Raw genomic sequence first — 21,250 nt, 5'->3', positions numbered from 1 at the left:
CGTTTCAGCCATCCCTCTGAGGTAGAGGAATCAAAGTGCAAGATACTTCCTTGTATCCAGGAGAATCCATGCCTGTGATCCGAAGCAACTAAGTCAGTCATTCCTGCAAAACATTTTCCAGCATCCATCAATCAAGCACTGTCTTCATCACCGGGCAACGCAGGAGTGATGTCCAGTATCATGGACCTCTGCAAAGGGCCTGCTGCCCAGTCTGCTACATCCCCTGACCTTGTGCTAAGCAGCTGATCAGCCTCCCAATCCCAGGCTGACACCATTAGCTGAGAGAGAAAAAGGTCAATTGTAAGCTGTGGGATACATACTGCATAGTATTGTAGGAATGACATCATTGTAGAAGAGCCCTATAAAAACACTTGCTGGTTGACAAGAGTCACCATCCTCTTATCAGACAGCATCTTTACACAGATCTGCATAGTTATGGTTGATGAAACCTCACCTCTAGAGTAGAGGACAATTCCAGCAGGAATATTTGGACACTGAGTTACCACCAAGTCTTAGAATCATAGAATTATGGAAATAGGGGAAAGATTTAAACAAAGGGAAAATCCACACTGTAATCAGAAAGTATGAGAAAGACCAGCAGGACCTATGAGCAAAGTAGGGACTGTAACGCAGATAAGGTTCATGATTGCTTGTAGTATAACACGTGAGTTAGAGGCACAAATACAGTTTAAAGGGTATGATATAGTAACCTTTATAGAGACATGGCCCCAAACTCAGCATAAATGAAAGCTAAATATTCCCTGTTCTAGGACCTTTAGACAGTACAGGAAAATAAGGAAAGGAGAGGAACAATGGACTCAATGGGCTGAATGGCCTCTTTCTGTGCCATAAACGACTCTATGATAAAAGATACAATTAACACAGTAGAAGGAATGGATTTCAGTAAGAGTGATAGAATGGAAACACTATGGGGATGAAATTGAGCTTGGTAGTGCCGGTATTCTGGCTGCTACGAGGTCCCTTGAGCTTCCAAAATGGTGTCTGAGGCATGTATGCACACTTCTGATACAAATTGCAGGGTGCAATGCTGATTTATTGCCAGCCCTGCCATTTTGGACCTGCATGCTCCATCCTATTCCTTCTCACCTCCCAAAGCTGAATATACATTCAGTGGCATGAAGGAGCCCCCACTAGTGCTATTTAAAGGGATCATCCGCTACTTACAGGTTGGTTGCTGGATTATTTCTTCCAGCTATTGCACACGTTTTGAGTGCTTTTCCATACTTGTCATAAGTTTCAATTGTCAACAGGGACAGGGCAGGCTGGTGTTGAAGTATTTTCTCATGACTTAAAGGCTTGTTCACAAAACAGTTTCTTCCAGACGTGGGTGACCTAACAGGGTCACTTCAAACTGAGGCATGGCTGGGAGATCAAGCACAGGCCATGCAACCACCACAGCAAACCAAAGGGTGGCTACTGGTGACAAGGGATATCTGTAGTAAATGACATGGCTCATGGCTCTGGTCCACAAGCCATGCACACGTGCATAGCAGACATTTAACAAGAGTTGTGCTGCCATAAGAAATGTGATACAGCAGTCCACTGTGTGCTGAAGCAATGATTCTACTGTTCTGGAGGAGCCCTGAAGTACTCAGCTGAGCAGGTCTCAAGATTTGTGGTGGTATACTACATGATGCACTACCTTGTCATCATAAAGGAACAGCCCTTGCCACCACCTATCAAGCAACAAGCTGCGGAGCAGGAGCACAAGCAGGAGAAGAAAGAGAAGGGAAGGCAGCAACCTAGATAGCTCCTTTCTGCCTGGGCTCTGTGTGTAAGTAATTAAACAGCAATTCTAGTAACCTCAATCCCAATGCCCCATTCACCAACAGTCCCATACTCCTTACCTTCCCTCTGTCACCAACCATCACATTGTCCTCTTGGCTGCAATGCAAAAATAAAAGCCAACACAAAATATACATTCCAATCCAAATTTATAAATTGAATCATGCCATATTGCATAGAAAAATAAACTAATCACTCTTGTACATCCCTTAGTGCCTGTCTTCTAAGTGTCTTTGGCTGCCCTCGGGCACCTACAAGATGCTTTCTCAGTGGCTGCAGCTTGGCTGTTGAGAGGCTCTGACCTCCAACTGAGGAGACAGTAGATGGCCTTGGAGGATGCCCTCCAGCAGCTCTGGACCTAGAAGGCCTGTCTTTGGACTGCCCCACCACGGCAAGGGTGGCAGCAGTCTGGGCAGGCAACAGCAAGGGCAATGGCAGAGTTGGAGCAGGAATGCTGTCAACCAGAGACAGGACAGCAGGTTCATGCTGCAACGAGTCACTGCCGCTCCCACAGGGAAACACCTCAGCAATACTAGTAATCTGTTGGAGAACAGATTACTGGACTGCTGTAACACCCTGCAAGCCCCTTTGAACATTGGTATCCAGAACCATGATGGCCGAAGTCTGTGCTTCCATTGCAGCACTCTGATGCTGGGCGGCTGCTGCTTGTTCTGCAATGGAAGCTGGGACATCGGCCATCAGATACTACATCATGATTGGTTCCACTTGTGTGTTGATGGAGTTGGTTGCCTGTTCCATGATGGAAAGGGTGGGCTCCAAGCTCTGTGAAAAGCCCTCTTTCAAGTGGTGATGGACTTTTCCAATGCATGCAAGCTTTCTGGTAGGCTTCCCAAAGCACCAAGCATTTGATCTGTATACCCATCAGCCGTTTTTATAGCCTGGCCCCTCAGAGTCCTCACATGTGTCCTCTGCAGCAGAAACAGTGTGCCACTTTGTTCTCCGGCACTGGCACCTGCACTATCCTCTCCCACTACCCTGGCTGCAGCGCAGTTGTGCCTCTTGTCTCACCACGTGCTGATCTCGCCTCTATGCTATCCTCTAACTTATACACAATGTCAGCTGGTGGCTGCCACTGTGAAATCCAGTGTTGTTATATCTTCATTTTCACTGTCTTCCTGCTGTTCCTCCATTGCCCGGGCTTGTTACAGTTCTTGAGTATCTGAAATGAAAAATATCAATGTTTGGGTTGTGGTAACGGGAAAGGAGATGGTAAAGATTAGATTAGATTAGAGATACAGCACTGAAACAGGCCCTTCGGCCCACCGAGTCTGTGCCGAACATCAACCACCCATTTATACTAATCCTACACTAATCCCATATTCCAACCAAACATCCCCACCTGTCCCTATATTTCCCTACCACCTACCTATACTAGTGACAATTTATCATGGCCAATTAACCTATCAACCTGCAAGTCTTTTTTTGGCTTGTGGGAGGAAACCGGAGCACCCGGAGAAAACCCACGCAGACACAGGGAGAACTTGCAAACTCCACACAGGCAGTACCCGGAATCGAACCCGGGTCCCTGGAGCTGTGAGGCTGCGGTGCTAACCACTGCGCCACTGTGCCGCCCCTAAAGAGTCCATACTTACAGACTCTGCAGTTTGTGAGTCAGAAGAGATTGTGAGATGAGGAGGAAGTGGGATGTGGGAAAGATGAATGGATATAAGGATACCGTCATCTTCAATGGCTTCAGCCCTGTCGAAGGACATGCCTCAGAAATGGTTCTTCCCACAATGTCCAGCACTGTCTCCTCCATGGGGGCTTGGATAAGGAGTCACTCTCTCCCGCCGGTTAGTTCCCACTGCTTCCCGCTGTGTGCCACCTTCCCCTGCAAGAGAGGTGGAAGTGTGTCAGTGAGTGTTGTGCAATCTGCTTGGGTGATGTGGTTGTCATGGTTGAATAGCTGCCAGTGTGTGCAGGCTGTGAGATGTGGGTTTGAGGTTTACAACAGTGCTAAATATGTGAGGGTGAGGTGAAACATATAATGTTAGGTAAGCATGTCCTGATTGATAGAGGTTGCTGTTAGGTGTGTGATGGGGGTGTGGTACATTGAGCAGCGTGTGAGGCTAGTGGTGCAGTTGGTAGGATCTGGCATTCATTGGCTGTCACTCCTCAAGTGAGGTCGTTAAACTTCTTCCAGCACTGCATCCAGGCCCTTAGGGCTGCACTCCTGCCATTAACCTCCAAGGTTATCTGTTCCCACTGCCTTCTTAACGTGTGTCTGGAGGGCCTCCTGCCCTCCTGAGGATACAGGACATCTCTCCTCCTTTCCACCTCCTCCTCCAATACATCCAAATTAGTATCGGAAAACCTGGGTACCTGTGGCTCTCCCATGGTCAGCCATTCTTTGCTCTTTCCCAGGTCAGATTCAATTGTAGAATGACTCCCAGCACCTGCTGCAGCCACAATGCACCTCCCCTTTAAGAGATGCAAGTTCGTAATGATATTGGGCACCCTGCTGATGCAGCAGCCAATGAGCAGAACGGGAAACGTTGGATGCTCACGGAAATCATTATAATTAGCAGGCAGCACAATGCTGGCATGCTGCCTAATTCCAGTCAATGAGCCTGGGTTAATCACGTTTCGTGATCCCCACACCAGTTTTCAAGGTCTAACCAATTTATAACCCAATGTGTTCTAAATCCACTATTATTTGAATTTATCAGACGCTGGAAACTATGGACACGGGCAAACCCTTTCTGCAGTCATTTGCTGTCGACTTAGAGGGTTGTATAAGGACACTACGTTACTATGCTGGCTGGACAGATAAAATCCACGGGAAAAGTATACCAGTGGGTAAGTCTGTCATACACATTGCACCATTTATTATAGAACTCGACTGCTTAGAGAAGTAAAATTTGTTAACTCCCCTTTACACACCCACCCTGACCCCTCAACCTTATCTCATAGAAGGCCTCATCACTTGCAAGGTCTTGATCACCAACAAGGGCATCTCTGATCATTTCCTGATCTCCACATTCCATTGCCTGTCCCAAACATCTTTATTCTTACTTGCTTCCCTTGGAAAAGAGTGACATGAACTCCCTCATCAGGCCCCTCTCCAACTCCTAATTCCGTCCCCTCTGTTCCATTAATATTTGTTTTTGGGATGCTGATGATACTAGGCTGCATTTATTGCCATCCCTGGTTGCCCTGAGGTCAACCACATAGTATCAGAAGGGAGTCACATGTAGGCCAGACATGGTAGGGATGCAATTTCCTTCCTTCATGGTCTTTATGTGGTGCTCGCCCAAAATATCAGATTTATTGAGTTCAATTTCAGAGCTTGCCATGAACTCACAACCTCTGGGCTGCTAGTCTAGGACCACAATCATGTGACCACCCTTTCATAGTTCATTCCAACCCTTTGCAATGTAACAGTACATCTCCTTTTCCTATGTCTGCAAGCTCACCTCTATAACCTCCTATGTTGCTCCCTCTTACCAATCCAATCTCTAAACATGGGGTCAGCTTTCATTTTGCATGGTTACTGAATCCAGCTTTGCCTCTCCTGCACCATCTTGGAGTCCGCAACTGTTTCTATGCTGCCTGATTGACCTCAAGTCATGACTGAATCTGTTCCTGCTCAACCCTGAGCTGACATTCAAACCCTTCATGCAATACATACCTCTACCTGGTCACTGAACCTCTCATCCACCCTTTTGTCAGCTCTCAGATCAAATCCTCCTAGTTCCACCTCGCATAACTTCCAATTCATCCATAATTCCATCAACAGCATTCTCTGCTACACTAAATCCTACTCATCCATGCCCCATCTACATTCACCCATACCCAGAATTCAGAACTTCTCACCTTTGTTTGCAAATCCACTGCTCTTGCTCCATCTATCTCTTCCAACCCTGGCTCACATTCCCTGCTCTTTTCAGTCTGCCCTGCTGACTGTGTTCGTCTACTCTGCGTCTGCCTCTTACCCCCCTCTTACTAAATATGTAGTTATTATTACATTATAGTGTTATATTTAAATGAAGGAAAGCTGATCTTAACTTTATTTCAATTTGATAACTGACACTGCATGCAAGCCTGGTCAAGAGATCACTGTACTTGCCAGTGTCCAGATGCCCAGCAGCAGCATCATTGAGTGGTTGGTGTCCATTTAGCAATGTCATCTCTCCTGGAATCTACCTCCCTTGACATTCTCACATTGGAAATTGTTGGGCCTGACTGGGCTCAAAAGTACTCAGGGTTAAACCTAGCGTCTTTTCCTCCATCTGCACTTCTGCTCAAACTGATGCAACAAAGAATATCTATGCTGGAGGTCAGGGACCGAATTCTGTATCCAAAACCCACCCTGATACAAATCGGCTGTGTTTCTCAACTCAGTTCTGTGAGCAACGCCTGCAATAAAAAAGCAAAATACTGCAGATACTAGAAATCTGAAATAAAAGGAGAAAATCAGGAAATACTCAGCAGGTCTGGCAGCATCCGTGGAGAGAGAAACAGAGTAAACATTTCAGGCGCATCGAGCCGCCGGAGCCTGCAGCCTGGAGCTCAGAGTGGGAGAAGGAGGAAGAATGAAGAGGCAATATAGTCCAACACTTACAGCAACCTACACCTGGGATAGGGAGACAGAGTTTAGAAACACTCAGCAACACAACTCCAATAAAATATCCCAGGAGGAAAAGGGCGGCAGTGGCTGTGCCTGCCTCCTGCCCTGTCTTGTGTCCCAAATGGTTCCTCCCTCCCCTCTTCCATGCCCCTTTATAACTGAGCTAAGTTTCCTTTAAAGTTTTGGGCTTTGATACAGTTTCCTTAGTTTCTCCAAAAGAACTGGAAAGCTGACGGCTGTTAACCTGGACCTGTCACCAGGAGAAGCCCCGCAGCTGCCGTCCCGGCGGTGCAAACGTGGGATTGGGAGCTTCTTATTGGGGGTGTTTGAGGCCTACACCGGGTGTTCATGAACCCCACCCACTGGCTCCATTCCTCTCCTGCACTCAGTGGTTTCTCAGACATTCGGATCTGACACGACCATCTCTGTCCAGCTCCAGCACCTGCACTGGGCATGCTCCAGTCACAGTCCCGCTGGACACACACGTGACCCCCAATGCTTTCCTCAAAGCTTTATGCGAACTACTCAAAAACCATCAGTGAGCTATCAGTAGCTTGTGGGCGACATGTTGGCGATCCCTGGCCGAGAATATGCGTTCAACACAAGCTGGAGAGTGGGAGTCAAATCTACAACCATCTGACTCAAGGCAAGAGAGGGTGCTACCACTGAGCCAAGCGCTGATAAAGAAAGTAAAACTGGCTAACATCTTGTGGCAGATCTGCTCAACAGCAGGGTGTACCTGTGCTGGGGTGCAGGAAGTGAGATGTTTATTTTAGAAACCAGAGAATGCTCAGGAGAAGTTGGAGCTTGTAATTGCTTCCTCAAGGAACAATGTGCTCATTCGCCAGCACAGAAATACAATCACACTCCCTTCACATGCAGACACATGCTCATTTCCAATAGTCTGTGTTACAATGTCTACCAGAATGCTGCAAAATGCCACAAGCAACACCTATTTGTCAGGTTAATCTAATGAGAGGCTAAACCTTGCCTGCTGGACCACTTCCCTTCACTGTAGGACTTCCTTGTTTTAAAATGTGGGGAATATATGAAACTGTGATAATGGATTCTGAGATGAACTGTTTTCTTAGAGGGCTGTATTTGGGATGAGTGTTTTTTGTTTGTCCAAATCAGAAAATATGGCTGTTCCTTTAATGCTCCTGAAAGTCTGGCCTGTTCAGAGTGCAGCAAATTCATTCCCCCGTCCTCACACCTACTCCAAACCCAATGTCACGCTAACCCCAGCCCATTCACTTCCACCTCCCCAATCGCACCCTACCCCAACTCCAACCCTAACCCACACCCTTACTCCTACCCCCCACCCATCTCCCACCCCACACCCCTGCCCATCCTATCACAGGGTGCAGCAAATTCAGTCCCCCACCCCCACTCCAACCCCAACCATGCTCTCACTCATACTCTGACCCCCACCTCCACATATAGATACTGATGCCTCCTGGATGTTGTAGTCAGCTTCCTGACTGAGAATCCATCTCACACACTTACAACACAAAAAAGCTCAGGAAACAGCTGAACCGACACCCATAGAGATAACTGTAATGCAGTAAAATTGGTTCGAGCCTCGCCATATCAACTTTGGACAGTCAGAGTGTGCACTCCACTTGAAGATTGCCCCCATTTGTTTCAACGGTTACTGAGAAAGCAAAGTGGCAGCTGAGAACATTTCCATATATATTGGTACCCCTACTTCTTGCCAGTTTTATTAGCTTTAGCTATTTTTTTCTTGTTTATTTCGAGTGGCAAAAATGTTTTTGTTTGTTTATTCTCTGATAAGCGAGTGAGGCCAGTCCTGTGCTCTCCTTCTCAGGCTGTCCCTCGTCTGTGCTGGAGATTGCAATATCCCTGCACTCCAGCAATTTACACCCATTTTACACGGGATTTACACCAATAGCTACTCTAACGGCTATGCTAATGAGTTGACCCAGAACACTAGCTTAAATAACATTAGGTCTATTGTGGCACAAATCATGTTTAAATGGCAGTGGTCTGACTCACTGTGTGAGCAGAAAGTCATAGGCTGGATTCATGGGGGAGGACAGGAGTTCTGTGTCAGGAAACTTTCCCCAACAGTGAGGAACAAGGAGCTTGCATTTCTATTTAACCATATCACATCCTCAGGGCGCAAATCACATCCAATGAATGACTCTTAAGGTGATATGTAGGGGAGGCTTGTAATGAGTGCAGCTCACGCGCACAGGGATGTACAGAGCTGAAGCAGATTGTTATGATCTATCTGTCACTCCCAGTGTTGAGGAAGATTCATCCCATGATTCCTCTCATTCCCTCAGACAGATTTCTATGCGAGCATTTTCATTTTGATAATATGTTTAAATGCCACCCTCTGTAGTGACAAGGTGGGGTAAATCATTCCCTATTACTTGTTCCCAAATACCTGGTGTTATAAAATACCACACTTTTATGAGGAACATACAAAATTTTATAAGTAACCCACACAATTTTGGATATTTGTATGTATTGCTGTGATTATACAGAATAAATATTACTATCATAGAAATGAACCTTGAAATGCATTTGTCAGTTGTTAATGTTTCTCTTTTCTATCGGCAGATGGAGATTTTGTGATGTTTACAAGACATGAACCGATTGGTGTCTGTGGACAGATTACTCCAGTGAGTTGGAGTGAGAGACGCATTGAGTGATAATGTTTATCTTTATTTTTACAATGACTAAAAAGGCTTAAGTAAAAGGAGAAGTAACTTAACTGCAGCAAGTTTTTATAAGCAAGGTGATTTAATTTAAGAAAGTGATCCTTCCAAGTGTAATCCCTTAAATTACTGAGAAAATTCTGCATAAATAATCCTTGGTTCCCAAAATGTAATCAAACAAAGCTCAAGGAGCTGTTATTTTTAAAAGCTGCAAATTTCTCTGGGGCTATGTTCCAATCAATCTGTGATCCATCCCGTAACCGTTGGTCACCTCCCAAAGGGGTTGGTAACAGGACAGGTGAAACTACTGAGCTCTCCAGTAGGGGATATCACCGCATCCAGTTTGCCTCTTTGAACAATGTCAGGACTGAGGAGCTAAGTATCTACTATGGGGAGGTGGTGGTATAGTGGTAATGTCACTGGACTAGTGGCTCAGGCTAGCCCTCTGAGATCATGGGTTCAAATCCCTGATGATTAAAGTTTGAATTCAATTAATATACCTGGAGTTAAAAAAGCTAGTCTAATGGTGACCATGAAATTACTGTTATTAAAAACCCATCTGGTTCATGAATGCCCTTTAGGGAGGGAAATCTGCCATCCTTACCTGGTCTGGCCTACATGTGACTCCAGAACCACAGCAATTTGGTTGCCTCTTAACAGCCCTCTGAAATGGCCTAGTGAGCCACTCAGTTCAAGGGAAATTAGGTAGTCACATCCAATGAATTCAACAACAAAAAAAATCCTTTCCTGTTGGAGTTCTTAACCATGAACAGAAAGGGAGCAACTGGGTGGGTCCAGTCCAAACATTGCCCTCCTCCTCCCCATATCCAATGTACATCTTTGCACTGGCCCAGGATATTATTGCACTGTTAAAGCCCAGAGTGAATCCCACACAAACTCCATTTACCAACAAACTTAATATAAATCCCTCCTAATTGCATGGGAGCAGTTTGGAAACTCAACCCCCCAGTCCAGGGTTTTGTAGCATTGTGAATCACTGATAGTTAGTCTAATGCTGTGATCTTTACTGAATATCTCCAGTTAACAATACTTTTAACAGAATAATTTTAAAGAGATTTTTGACTATTTTGTTGTGTTTTGTGCAAATCCTATAATTCTCCATGCTGGTGTTAGAGTTGCAGAGTTCAACGTCATTTCAAATAGTGTACACATATATGCGTGAATCATAAATTAACGTAACTGAAAAGGGGTCTTTGTTTTGCCACTTGTGAAGCTGAGGTTATTAGATCTGAGCTATGTCGCACTGTCATATTGTGATCTCGCAGTGATCATTGGCCTCACTCCAGATTCCAATATAAAGCTGCCCTCTGATATTTGTTTCAGCAAAATAATAGGAGGATTACTAAGACAAACAGCTCAGAGTATTCAGGAGACATGTGACCAAGCCAAGAGAAATATTCTGGGATATTTTCCATTTCCCGACCTGCTCATTCACACTCCATTCCTGAACATCACTGTGCCTCCTTCCCACTTTTACACTACCAGAGCTTTTCCTTTTCCCTCAGGCTGTCTCACTCACCAACTTCAAATCTCAACAATTTCTGCATTTCTACATTTAATCTGATCAGCAAATTTGCTTTTTTCTGCAGTGGAATTTCCCCCTGTTGATGTTCATTTGGAAAGTGGCGCCAGCACTTTGCTGTGGGAACACAGTGGTGATTAAACCCGCTGAGCAGACACCCCTCACTGCACTTTACATGGGAGCCTTAATCAAGGAGGTCAGTAGCGCTTCTAATCGGTTTGGAAGTTCAGTCATATATGCAGTATCTACAGCAAGATAACTAGAAAGAAAAGAAGGAACTTGTGTTTATACAGCATCTTTCATGACCTAAGGATGTCCCAAAGCACTTTCTAGTAAATTAAGTATTTTTGAAACGTAGCCACTGATGGAATATAGAGAAAACAGCAGCCAATTTGCACACAGCAAGATCCCACAAACAGCAATGTGTTAATGATCAGATTATCTGTTTTTGTAATGTTGGTTGTGTGATAAATATTGGCCAGGACACCAGGGAGAACTCCCCTGCTCTTCTTCAGATAGGGTCATGGGATCTTTTACAATCACCTGAAAGACCAGACAGGACTTCAGTTCAACATCTCATCCAAAAGGCAGCACTCCCTCAGTACTGCACTGGACTCTGAGGTGAGCCAGGACTGACACTTTAACTGTGTGATTATAGGGATAATAGTTACAACATACGTGGGAATGTTTCATATCAACAGGTTCATTCTCCTGACACTACGCCCATACCTGACCTGATTCATGACATCGCTATTAATGTCCCTGATTGGTTGTTACTGAGCTATTTTTATCCAGTTTCTAAAATAAAGAAAAGGCTGAATTCTCCCAACAAATTACAGAAAATGCCTTTGAGCTGAGGTTAATAAAACTGTCGAATACGTTTCCTGATTTTCTCAGTAAGTTTCTATCTCTAACACAGGAAGAAAAGGAATGTTTTGTGATTTAGTTGAAGCTTGTGCCTCTGATTGGCCGGCAGCTCTCGGTGGGAAGGACTTCTCACGTCCGGAGTCCTGATCCTGGGAAAGACCTGCCGGTGACCAAGACCCCCACCACCTCCATAAGGTTCCTCCCAGAGTGTCAGACACTAGGAATGTATTTAAGGAATGTGAATGTCCAGGTCCATGGATCCCACAGGATTTTGAATCCATTCATTTGCTGCAGGGCACACTGCCCTCTGGTGCCCAAATTCTTGATATATGCTCTGATGAGTAAAGTACCATGTTGGGAGCACCACCCAGGGGCGAAAGTGACCTAAAGCTCAGACTGCATTCCCCACTGGAGGCTGAGACCTCCGGCAAATAAATTTTGGAGGAAGTCTGGGGATGACCTCCTCATTTCATGGGAATCCTCAGGGTCATTACTGCCCCTTTCCAGGACGTGCCATCACCTTCCCCGCAGTGGCCCAGGAAGCAGCGATCACACAGGTGGTCAGGGAATTGCCAGGTGGTCAGGGAATTGCCGGTTGGGCAGTGAGGTGACAATAGATCTCATGCTCAAATTAGCATTGGTGTAAGAAGGAAGATTCATATTCATGGAGAATTGGATTGAGTTCTGGAACAAGGGCAGGTTAGACCAAAAGGATGACCTTCCCTTCAAATGAGGTCCTTGAATAGAGGGTAAATAGAGCAAGGCCAGAAGGAGGATGAGGAAAGTCAAGATTTCAGACCAGCAAAGGAAAGAAGGATTGTTAAACTTGTTACAGTGGAAACTGATCTCATTGAATTTCCAGAACAGAAAGGGCTTCCACTCCTTCACTGACGTACCACAAAGGATCCTGTATGTCGGTGCCACATTCTCAGGGCGTTGTCATGATGCTTTTATCAGGGGGATCTCCAGCCTTCCTGCTCTAGTCAAGGAAGACAGTGAAGTGTTAAGGTGGCTTCTGGAGACAAGCTGTACCCCTCACGTCAATGGTTCATGACCTCAACTACAAGAAGACTCCTTCATCAGTAAGAGTGGTACTGAAAGAAAGGGTTCAGTGGTTTGATAAATGTGGAGCAGCACTACAGTGTGCTGTATCACATTTTGTTGTGCTGTTAATGTTGTAAGAAGCTTCTTGAAAGTAGGGCTTGAGAGGGGATTCCAAACATTTAACCATGCTGTGCTAGGCAAGATGGCTGGCCACTCCATTTAAGAAGTGCGAGTGATTAGTGGAAGGGGATATAGAAACAGGAGGAGGCCATTCAGCCCCTCGAGCCTGTTCCACCATTCAATTAGATCATGGCTGGTCTGTATCTTTACACCATTTCCTCACCTTGGTTCTGCAATGCTTAATACCCGAGCATGAGCCCAAATTTATGATGGGCAGGCTCCCTGTCAGAAACGTGCAATCAGATAATACTTGTTACTTTTTAGTGTGTGTCATTCGGAAATCATCCTGATGTTTGCTGTTTCATACTTGAGACTAGGGACGGCTGGACATGTCAATCTGTTAATATGTAAATACATTTTGTGAATTATAGGTTCCATTCCCCCCAGGTGTGGTGAACATTGTCCCAGGATATGGACCCACTGCTGGGGCAGCTATTGCCCGCCACAAGGATATTGATAAAGTCGCGTTCACTGGTTCCACTGAGGTATGACATTTCTACTGCTTCATAATTCTGACAATGTGTTGGATGTACTAAAGATTTTAATTTTATTACAAGGATATGCTGTAAATGAAGACAGATGCATCTGCTCATTAATTCCTGTCCTCACATCTATGGGGAGGACACGGACAGAGGCACATGTGAGAGTAATCTTGAGGCAAGAGATTACCTCTAAGTAAAGGGAGGCACCATCAGAGGTGTCTTAATTGTGGGGTATGCCATTCCGGGGGGCGGAGGGGGGTGGTGGTGGAGGGGGAATAGACACCCAGGCCCAGAGTTTCCACTCGGTTTCACTGTATTTTTTCAGTGCACTTCAGCCAAAATTGAGGAAACTAGCACAAATTATCGAGGAATTTTAACTGCAAATTACATCCAGTGCAAATTGAGCTTCCGCGATCTTATGCACTGGTTTGAAAATATCACCTTGAATGCCAACCTCACCCACAAAATGACAACAGCCTCCAGATTGAACTAACGGAGTGTCTCCTGACAAAACAGCCAAGTGCGATGTCATCACTATGGTCCAAACTGCACACATGCACATCTGAGCTTTGCCAGCTTGTCAGTACTAATGCATGCAAATACATGCATGCAAATACGTCATCCATACGCCTCCAGCGCGAGATTTAGAAAGCGGCCTCAATTGCCACTTCTCTTCCCCGCTCCCTCCCGCAATTGGTGCCCCAATCGTCGCTCCTCTTCCCCGCTCCTTCCTGCTGTTCTCTCCCGCTCCCGCCTGCTCGCTGCTTTGTTCGGCGTTCCCGACTGGTCACCGCTCCATCCTGCCGCTCACGTCCTGCCTCGCCACTAGCATCCTGCGCTCTCCCCCTACCCCCACCCCCTCCCACTCCCCCCAAACCTGCTGCTTCTCCGGGCAGTGAGGTGGGAGTGAGCAGCGGGAGGAAATGGCAACCAGTCAGGTGCGGGAGAGAACGGCAAGATGGAGCGGCAAGCAGTGTGAAGCAGCGGGAGGGAGCGGCAAGAAGGCGGCTGTGGAGGGAGTGGGAAACTGAATCACAGGATCACAGAATCGTTACAACGCAGAAGGAAGCCTTACGGCCCATAGTGTCTGCACTGGCTCTCTGAAAGAGCAATTCCCTCAGTTCCATTCTCCTGCCTTCTCCCCGTAACTCTGCACATTCTTCCTTTTCAAATAACTGTCTAATTCCCTTTTAAATGCTTCAATTGAACCTGCCTCCAGAATGTTTTCAGGCAGCGCATTCCAGACCTTAACCACTCGCTGCGTGAAAAAGTTTTTCCTCCTATCACTTTTGCTTCTCTTACCAAATACATTAAATCTGTGCCCTCTCGTTCTCAATCCTTTCACGAGTGGGAACAGTTTCTCTCTATCTACTCTGTCCAGACCCCTCATGATTTTGAATACCTCTATCAAATCGCCACTCAGCCTTCTCTTCTCCAAGGAAAACAGTTCTAACTTCTCCAATCTATCTTCATAATTGAAATTTCTCATCCTTGGAACCATTCTTGTGAATCTTTTCTGTACTCCCTCCAATGCCCTCACGTCTTTCCTAAAGTGCAGCACCCAGAAGTGAACTGGGTGCAATACTCCAGCTGAGACCAAATTAGTGTCTTACACAGGTTCAACATAACTTCCGTGCTCTTGTACTCTATGCCCCTATTAATAAAGCTTGGGTACTGTTTGCTTTATTAACCACTCTCTCAACCTGTCCTGCCACCTTCAATGACTTATGCACATATACACCTAGCTCCCTCTGCTCCCTTTAGAATTGTCCCCTTTATTCTATATTGTCTCTCCATGTTCTTCCTACCAAAATGAATCACTTCACATTTCTCTGCATTGAACTTCATCTGCCACCTGTCTGCCCACCAATTTGTCTATGTCCTTTTGGAGTTCTAGACTATCCTCCTCACAATTCACAATGCTTCCAAGTTTTGTATCATCTGCAAACTTTGAAATTGTGCCCTGTACACCAAGGTCTAGGTCATTTATTTATATATATATATAAATAATCATATATAAATATAATGTGGCAATTGAGGCGGCGATCACAGTAGGGAGCGGGGAGTAGAAGTGACAGAGGGTACTGTTGGAGGGGTGGAGGCAGTGATCGTGGCCATTGAGGGGTGAGGGGCTTTGGGTTCATTTTTTTTGTGTTAAATTGGGCAGCGCATCTGCATTAGACATCACAGACAGTGACGTTTCAGTGGTTGAGGCTGTATTAGTGCATGTGCCAGTACTGTGTCACCTAGTGGTTGTGTTGTCAGTAAATGCAGCCTCGAACTAATCACCATGACCAGTTTCCGCTAATTGCGCCTATTTGTGGCCCCTTGAGGGGCTTTTAAAATTAAACTTTTATTTAGGTGCAAGGACATTAGTAGGGCATGTTTTTAAAGCTTTTAAATATTAAAAAATGTAATTTTCTGAGAAACTGATTACTGCACACTAATGAAAGTAGTAAATGGTTCTCCATATTAATTTGAAGTTATTTTCAATTAAAATCAGGTTGTACATAGGTAGTGGATTAGACACGCTGATTAAAAATGGTTATTTTTGAGTTAAATCTATTTTCAGCTGTATTAATCAAACTGCACCAGGTTACCGCTCTTGAATATATCAAGGAATATTTTTAATGCAATTTGTAAAATTATTTTCTAAAAGGTTGCTCCATTGTGCTGGTTGATGGAAGATTTTATATTCAATGATATGCTAATCAGTTTGAGCAGAAACTTGAGCAAAAAATTCACATCAGAAAACTAGCATAATTTTGGACTCTATTTGCACTTGGATTGCTGTTAAGGGTCAAAGTGGAAGCTCTTTGCCCCGATTTGAGGCTGAGATTCGGTGTCCGGAATGGTGTGTTGCTGTCCTGGTACCAGAATGAGGTGCATAACAAGTCAGGCACGGAAACTTCTGTAAAGGAAGGGAAACTATCTAGACGTCATGGTTCATCCTGATGACCACCTTTGTGTGCGGCTGCATCAAGCTGTGTGTAGAGACCCAGTGCGCAAACACTAAGTGTCACTACGTGCTGAGGTTCTATCTGTCCCTGGTGTTGCAAAGGATGGGCCTGGTCACATTGCCGCGGAATGATCCATCCAGTTAGACCGTGCCGTACCACCTATTCTTCATGGAAAATCTCTGCAGAAAAACACCTTTGACCACCAATCCATCAGGCAGTGGTCTGCACGGAATATCCTCAAGGCCCTATAGGAAAAGGAGATGGTGGATCCTGTCGGATGGTTCTCCGAGCCGACTGACAAAGTCATTTTGCAGAAGGCCTCATCACCAGAACTTTCAAGCCCCAAGATGTAGCTTGTCTGGTGGTGAGAAGAGCCCTCCCCGTCAGATCCTTCCTGCATGTCCGGAGTCTCACCCACTCCGCACACTACCCTGGAGGTGGCTGTGGTGGGCAAGAGACTGTTGCCCACCTCCTTGCAAAACAGGTGTGGAAAGAGATGCAGTGGTTTTTGTCGAGGTTCATCCCAAGCAGCTCTGTAACACAGGAGTCTGTGCTCTACGGGCTGTTCCCGGGGACACACACTGAGATAAACATCAACTGCTGCTGGAGGACCATCAATTCGGTGAAGGACGCTCTTTGGTCTGCCCGAAACTTGCTGGTCTTCCAGCGCAAAGAGTTGTCCACGACCGAGTGTTGCAGACTGGCACATTCCAAGATCCAGGACTATGTACTGAGGGATGCACTAAAACCTGTGGCAGCCGTGGCAAAGGCTCAATGGGGAAAGACCACTGTGTAAGGTCCTCCCACCAAAGTGAACTGAGGGGCTGTATCCAGAAAATATGGGTTTGCTGCAAAATGTACATGGCATGTAAAATGAAATGGAAGGGTTGTGAGGCAACTCACTCCTGTATTGAAGGAAAATGATTTCATTTGCACTTTTTGTATTGTCAATTTGTTGCTGTTTTGAACTGTTTTGTAATGTATTTTTTACAGAATTTTATGAATTAAGTATATTTTGGGAAAAAAAAGACCTAGGAAACAGTAGCATAGAGGAATTTCGAGAGAGTTTGAGAAATTAAGGGGAGCAACTTGCGAACCACTCAATGCAATGAGCTGCACAATCATGGCAAAACAAAGAATATTAATATAGGGACAGGAGAAGACCATTCAGCCCCTTAAACCTGTTCTGTCATTCAATTCAGTCATGGCTAATCTGAACCTTAACTCCATTTACCCACCTTTTCTCCATATCCCTCGATAAAAATCGATCAGTCAGTCTTGAAAATTTCAGTTGACCCCCAGCATCTACAGCCATTTGTGTGAGAAAGTTCCAAATTTTCACTGTAGCTTGTGTGAAGATGTGCTTCCTGATTTCACTTCAAAATGGCCAAGCTATAATTTTGAGATTATATAGCTCTTTGTTCTGGATTCCCCCACCAGAGGAAATAATTTCTCAATATCTATGCTCTCAAACCCCTTTCTCACTTTAAAAACCTTGATTAGATCTCCCCTCAATCTTTTATACGCAAGAGAATACAAGCAAAGGTTATGCAAGCTGTCCTCATAATTTAACCCTTTTAACCCTGATATCAATCTGGTGAATCTACACTGCCCCCTGCCAAAGCCTATAACCTTCCTGAAGAGTTCTCCAGTTAGGGTCTAACCAGAGCTTTATTCAGCTATAACATCCCTTCCACTGCTTTATATTTCAGCCCCCTTGAGATAAAGGCTAACTATCCATTAAACTTTTTGATAATTTTCTACCCGTCCACTAGCTTTTACTGATTTATGTGCATGGGCACCTACATTTCTCCGGTCCTTGACAGCTTCTAGCCTCTTTTACTTTTAAGATCATATTATAGTTGTTCTTTCTCAGATCCAAAGTGGATGACCTCATACTTCTCCACATTAAACTCCATCTACCATAGTTTCTCCCATTCATTTAAAATGCCTAGGGCCCTTTGTAACTTTGCTTCTCATCCACATAATTTACTGAGGCACAGTGTTAGGTTAGAGGGATATACAGTGACAATATTAGTATTATTGGAGTACAGTGCTGAGTTAGAGGGATATATGGAGGGAATATTGATGCAATGATACATTTTTTGTCACAAATCCTTTGGATTAACTGTTGACAAACTCCATTTTAAAATTAGTATAAGGATTATTAATATTCAAATCTCTGATAAGTTGATACATTCTCAGTCAGAAGATTAATTTCTCTGTGTTGTTTCTCAAACCTATGCGTATTGCTCCATTTACTGTGTTGACAGGTTGGAAAGTCTATAACGGAAGCTGCCTCCAAAAGTAACCTGAAAAGAGTGACCCTGGAGCTCGGGGGAAAGAACCCCTGCATTGTGTTCGCTGACTCCGACTGTAAGAACAACTCTTATTTGCGTTACAGCATCATTTTTATGAATTCCACAAATGTTACAAAGGAAAAATGTCCTCTCACAAACTGAGTTATATCTAGTTGAACTAAAAACTGTCTTTGGAAGACTATACTTAAGTTTAATCGATGAGGGCCTTCAGTTGCTCTTTACAATGGAACAGAGAAAGTAAAAAGCGGATCTGATAGAGGGGTTCAAAATAATGAAGCGTTTTGATAAGTGAAGTCAGGAAAACTATTGGCACCAGTTAGTGAATCAATTATTTCAGATTAACAACAAAAAAACAAAAGGAATGGCTAGAGAAATCTTTTTTGCACAGAGGGTTCAAGGGCATGGAATGCACACGACCAGAAACTGGAAGCAGAATCTGTAACAGTTTTAATAGGGATATTAACAATTATTTGATTTTTTTAAAGGTACGGGGAGAGAGTAAGAGACTGGGATTGAGAGGATGACATGTCTTGTTACAGGACCAGGAACATCACAGTTCTCATTAAAGTAAGAAATGGCCATCAAATACGATACATCCAATACTGTAGATAGATTGGAGAAGCTGGATTTGCTCTCCTTAGAGAAGACAATGTTGAGAGGAGATTTGATAGAGTGTTCAAAATCATGAGGGGTCTGGACAGAATAGATAGAGAGAAACTGTTCTCATTGAAGAAGTGTCGAGAACCAGAGGACACCAATTTAAGGTGAATGGCAAAAGAACACAATGGCGACATGAGGAAAAACTTTTGTGCAATGAGCGATTAGGCTCTGGGATGCACTGCCTGAAAGGAATCAGATTCAATTGTGGCTTTCAAAAGGGAATTGGATAAGCCCCTGAAGAGAAAAAAATCTGCAGGGCTATGAGAAAGGGCAGGGGAGTGGGACTAACTGAGTTGCTCTTGCAGAGAGCCGGCACCAATACAATGGGCAAATGGCCTACTGTGCTGGAACCATTCTATGATTCTATGCAGTTTGATAGGACAGTATATTTAACATTTACTGCAGTGTTGTCACTGTTACTGTCTTAAGCAGTTTGGTGGTCAGTCTTCCCCAAACTTTTTCTACACTGGCAATTTGATTTCCAGTTTTTCTTTGAAATTGTGTGGGTTTACACAGTATGGGGTGTATTTGATGGCCATTTATTGCTGTAATGAGAACTGTGATGTTCCTGGTCCTGTAACAAGACATGTCATCCTCTCAATCCCATTCTCCGACTCTTTCCCCATACCTTTAAAAAAATTAAATATTTATTCATTTCCCTTTTAAAAGCTGTTACAGATTCTGCTTCCAGTTTCTGGTCGTGTGCATTCCATGCCCTTGAACCCTCTGTGCAAAAAAAAATGTCTCTTGCTATTCCTTTTGTTTTTTTGTTGATAATCTGAAATAATTGACTCACTGACCAGTGCCAATAGTTTTCCTGACTTCACTCATCAAAATGCTTCATTATTTTGAACCTCTCTATCAGATCCTCTCTTTACCTTCTCTGTTCCATTGTAAAGAACCCCAGGTTCTTTTGTCTCCCCTGATACATAAAGTCTCTCGTCCTGGCATTACCTCAGTGATCTATTTTGCCTCATCATCTTGGCCTTGATATCCTTACTAAAGTAAGAGGCCTGAGACTGGACACAATGGCCTAGAAATGAGTCTGAGCCTGTGTTCTGACCAAGAGTTGACACAATGTGACCAGCGAGCACAGGAACAGAGGGGCCCAGACTCGACACTAGGTCTGAACTGAGAGGTCCAGACATGGCACTCTGCTCGAACTGAGAGGTCCAGACATGGCACTCTGCTCGAACTGAGAGATCCAGACTTGGCACTCTGCCCGAACTGAGGCCCAGTCCTGGCACTATGCTCAAACCGAGAGGCTTAGGCTGGCGGGCGCCTGAGCTGAAGGACCCAGACTCTGAACTATTTCCAAACTGTGAAGCCCCAACTTGGCGCTGTGCCTGTCCCGAGAGGCCCAAAGAGTGATGGATATTGGTGTTTTCAATCTCTGAAAATTTGCTCAGAGCTGTTCTTGCTCACCTGCTGTAACTCTGTTGGAAGTTTACATGTCAACAGCACATCTGTCACACTTCCGGCAGTATGTGGCAGCTGAGCAGGAGAAGCCCTAAGGAAATTGCTGCTCAAAGACACATGCAGGGGATACTGCTGTAAAGTTTAAGCACATTGTTTTTCCTTTGCCCAGTGACCCTGGCAGTTGACTGTGCCTCACAAGGAGCTTTCTTTAACCAAGGCCAGTGTTGCACTGCTGCTGCTCGAATATTTGTCGAGGAACCAATATACGAGGAGTTTGTTCGCCGTAGTGTGGAACGGGTCAAAAGGCGAGTGGTGGGCAATCCTTTCGACCCAAAAACTGAACAAGGACCTCAGGTAAGAGAAAATCACCATACGAATTAGGAGCAGGAGCCTGCTCCACCATTCAATAAGATCATGGCTGATATGATTGTAACCTTGACTCCACATTCCCACGTACCCCTGATAATCTTTCACCCTCTTGTTTATCAAGAATTTTCTACCTCCGCCTTAAAAATATTCAAAGACTCTGCTTCCACCGCCTTTTGAGGAAGAGAGTTCCAAAGACTCACGAAGATCTGAGACAAAATTTCTCCTCATCTCTGTCTTAAATGGGTGAAACATCCTATCCCCATTCACCCTGTCAGGACCCCTCAGAATCTTATATGTTTCAATCAAGTCACCTTTTACTCT

At 44.7% G+C, this 21,250-nt stretch overlaps 1 protein-coding gene across 1 annotated transcript in view; it reads left to right on the top strand.

Moving 5' to 3' along the window:
• Window positions 1-21,250, top strand: part of aldh1a3 (aldehyde dehydrogenase 1 family, member A3) — a 161,665-nt gene that overhangs the window by 108,784 nt on the left and 31,631 nt on the right. The window contains exons 4-9 of the mRNA XM_068017676.1: window positions 4,497-4,626; window positions 8,987-9,048; window positions 10,695-10,823; window positions 13,090-13,203; window positions 18,434-18,536; window positions 20,730-20,914. Of these exons, the coding sequence (XP_067873777.1) occupies window positions 4,497-4,626; window positions 8,987-9,048; window positions 10,695-10,823; window positions 13,090-13,203; window positions 18,434-18,536; window positions 20,730-20,914 (723 nt within the window). The remainder of the gene's footprint in view (window positions 1-4,496; window positions 4,627-8,986; window positions 9,049-10,694; window positions 10,824-13,089; window positions 13,204-18,433; window positions 18,537-20,729; window positions 20,915-21,250) is intronic.

Source organism: Heterodontus francisci, chromosome 38, assembly GCF_036365525.1.
Source record: "Heterodontus francisci isolate sHetFra1 chromosome 38, sHetFra1.hap1, whole genome shotgun sequence".
Taxonomy (NCBI): domain Eukaryota; kingdom Metazoa; phylum Chordata; class Chondrichthyes; order Heterodontiformes; family Heterodontidae; genus Heterodontus; species Heterodontus francisci.
This window is presented reverse-complemented; position numbering and strand designations above follow the sequence as displayed.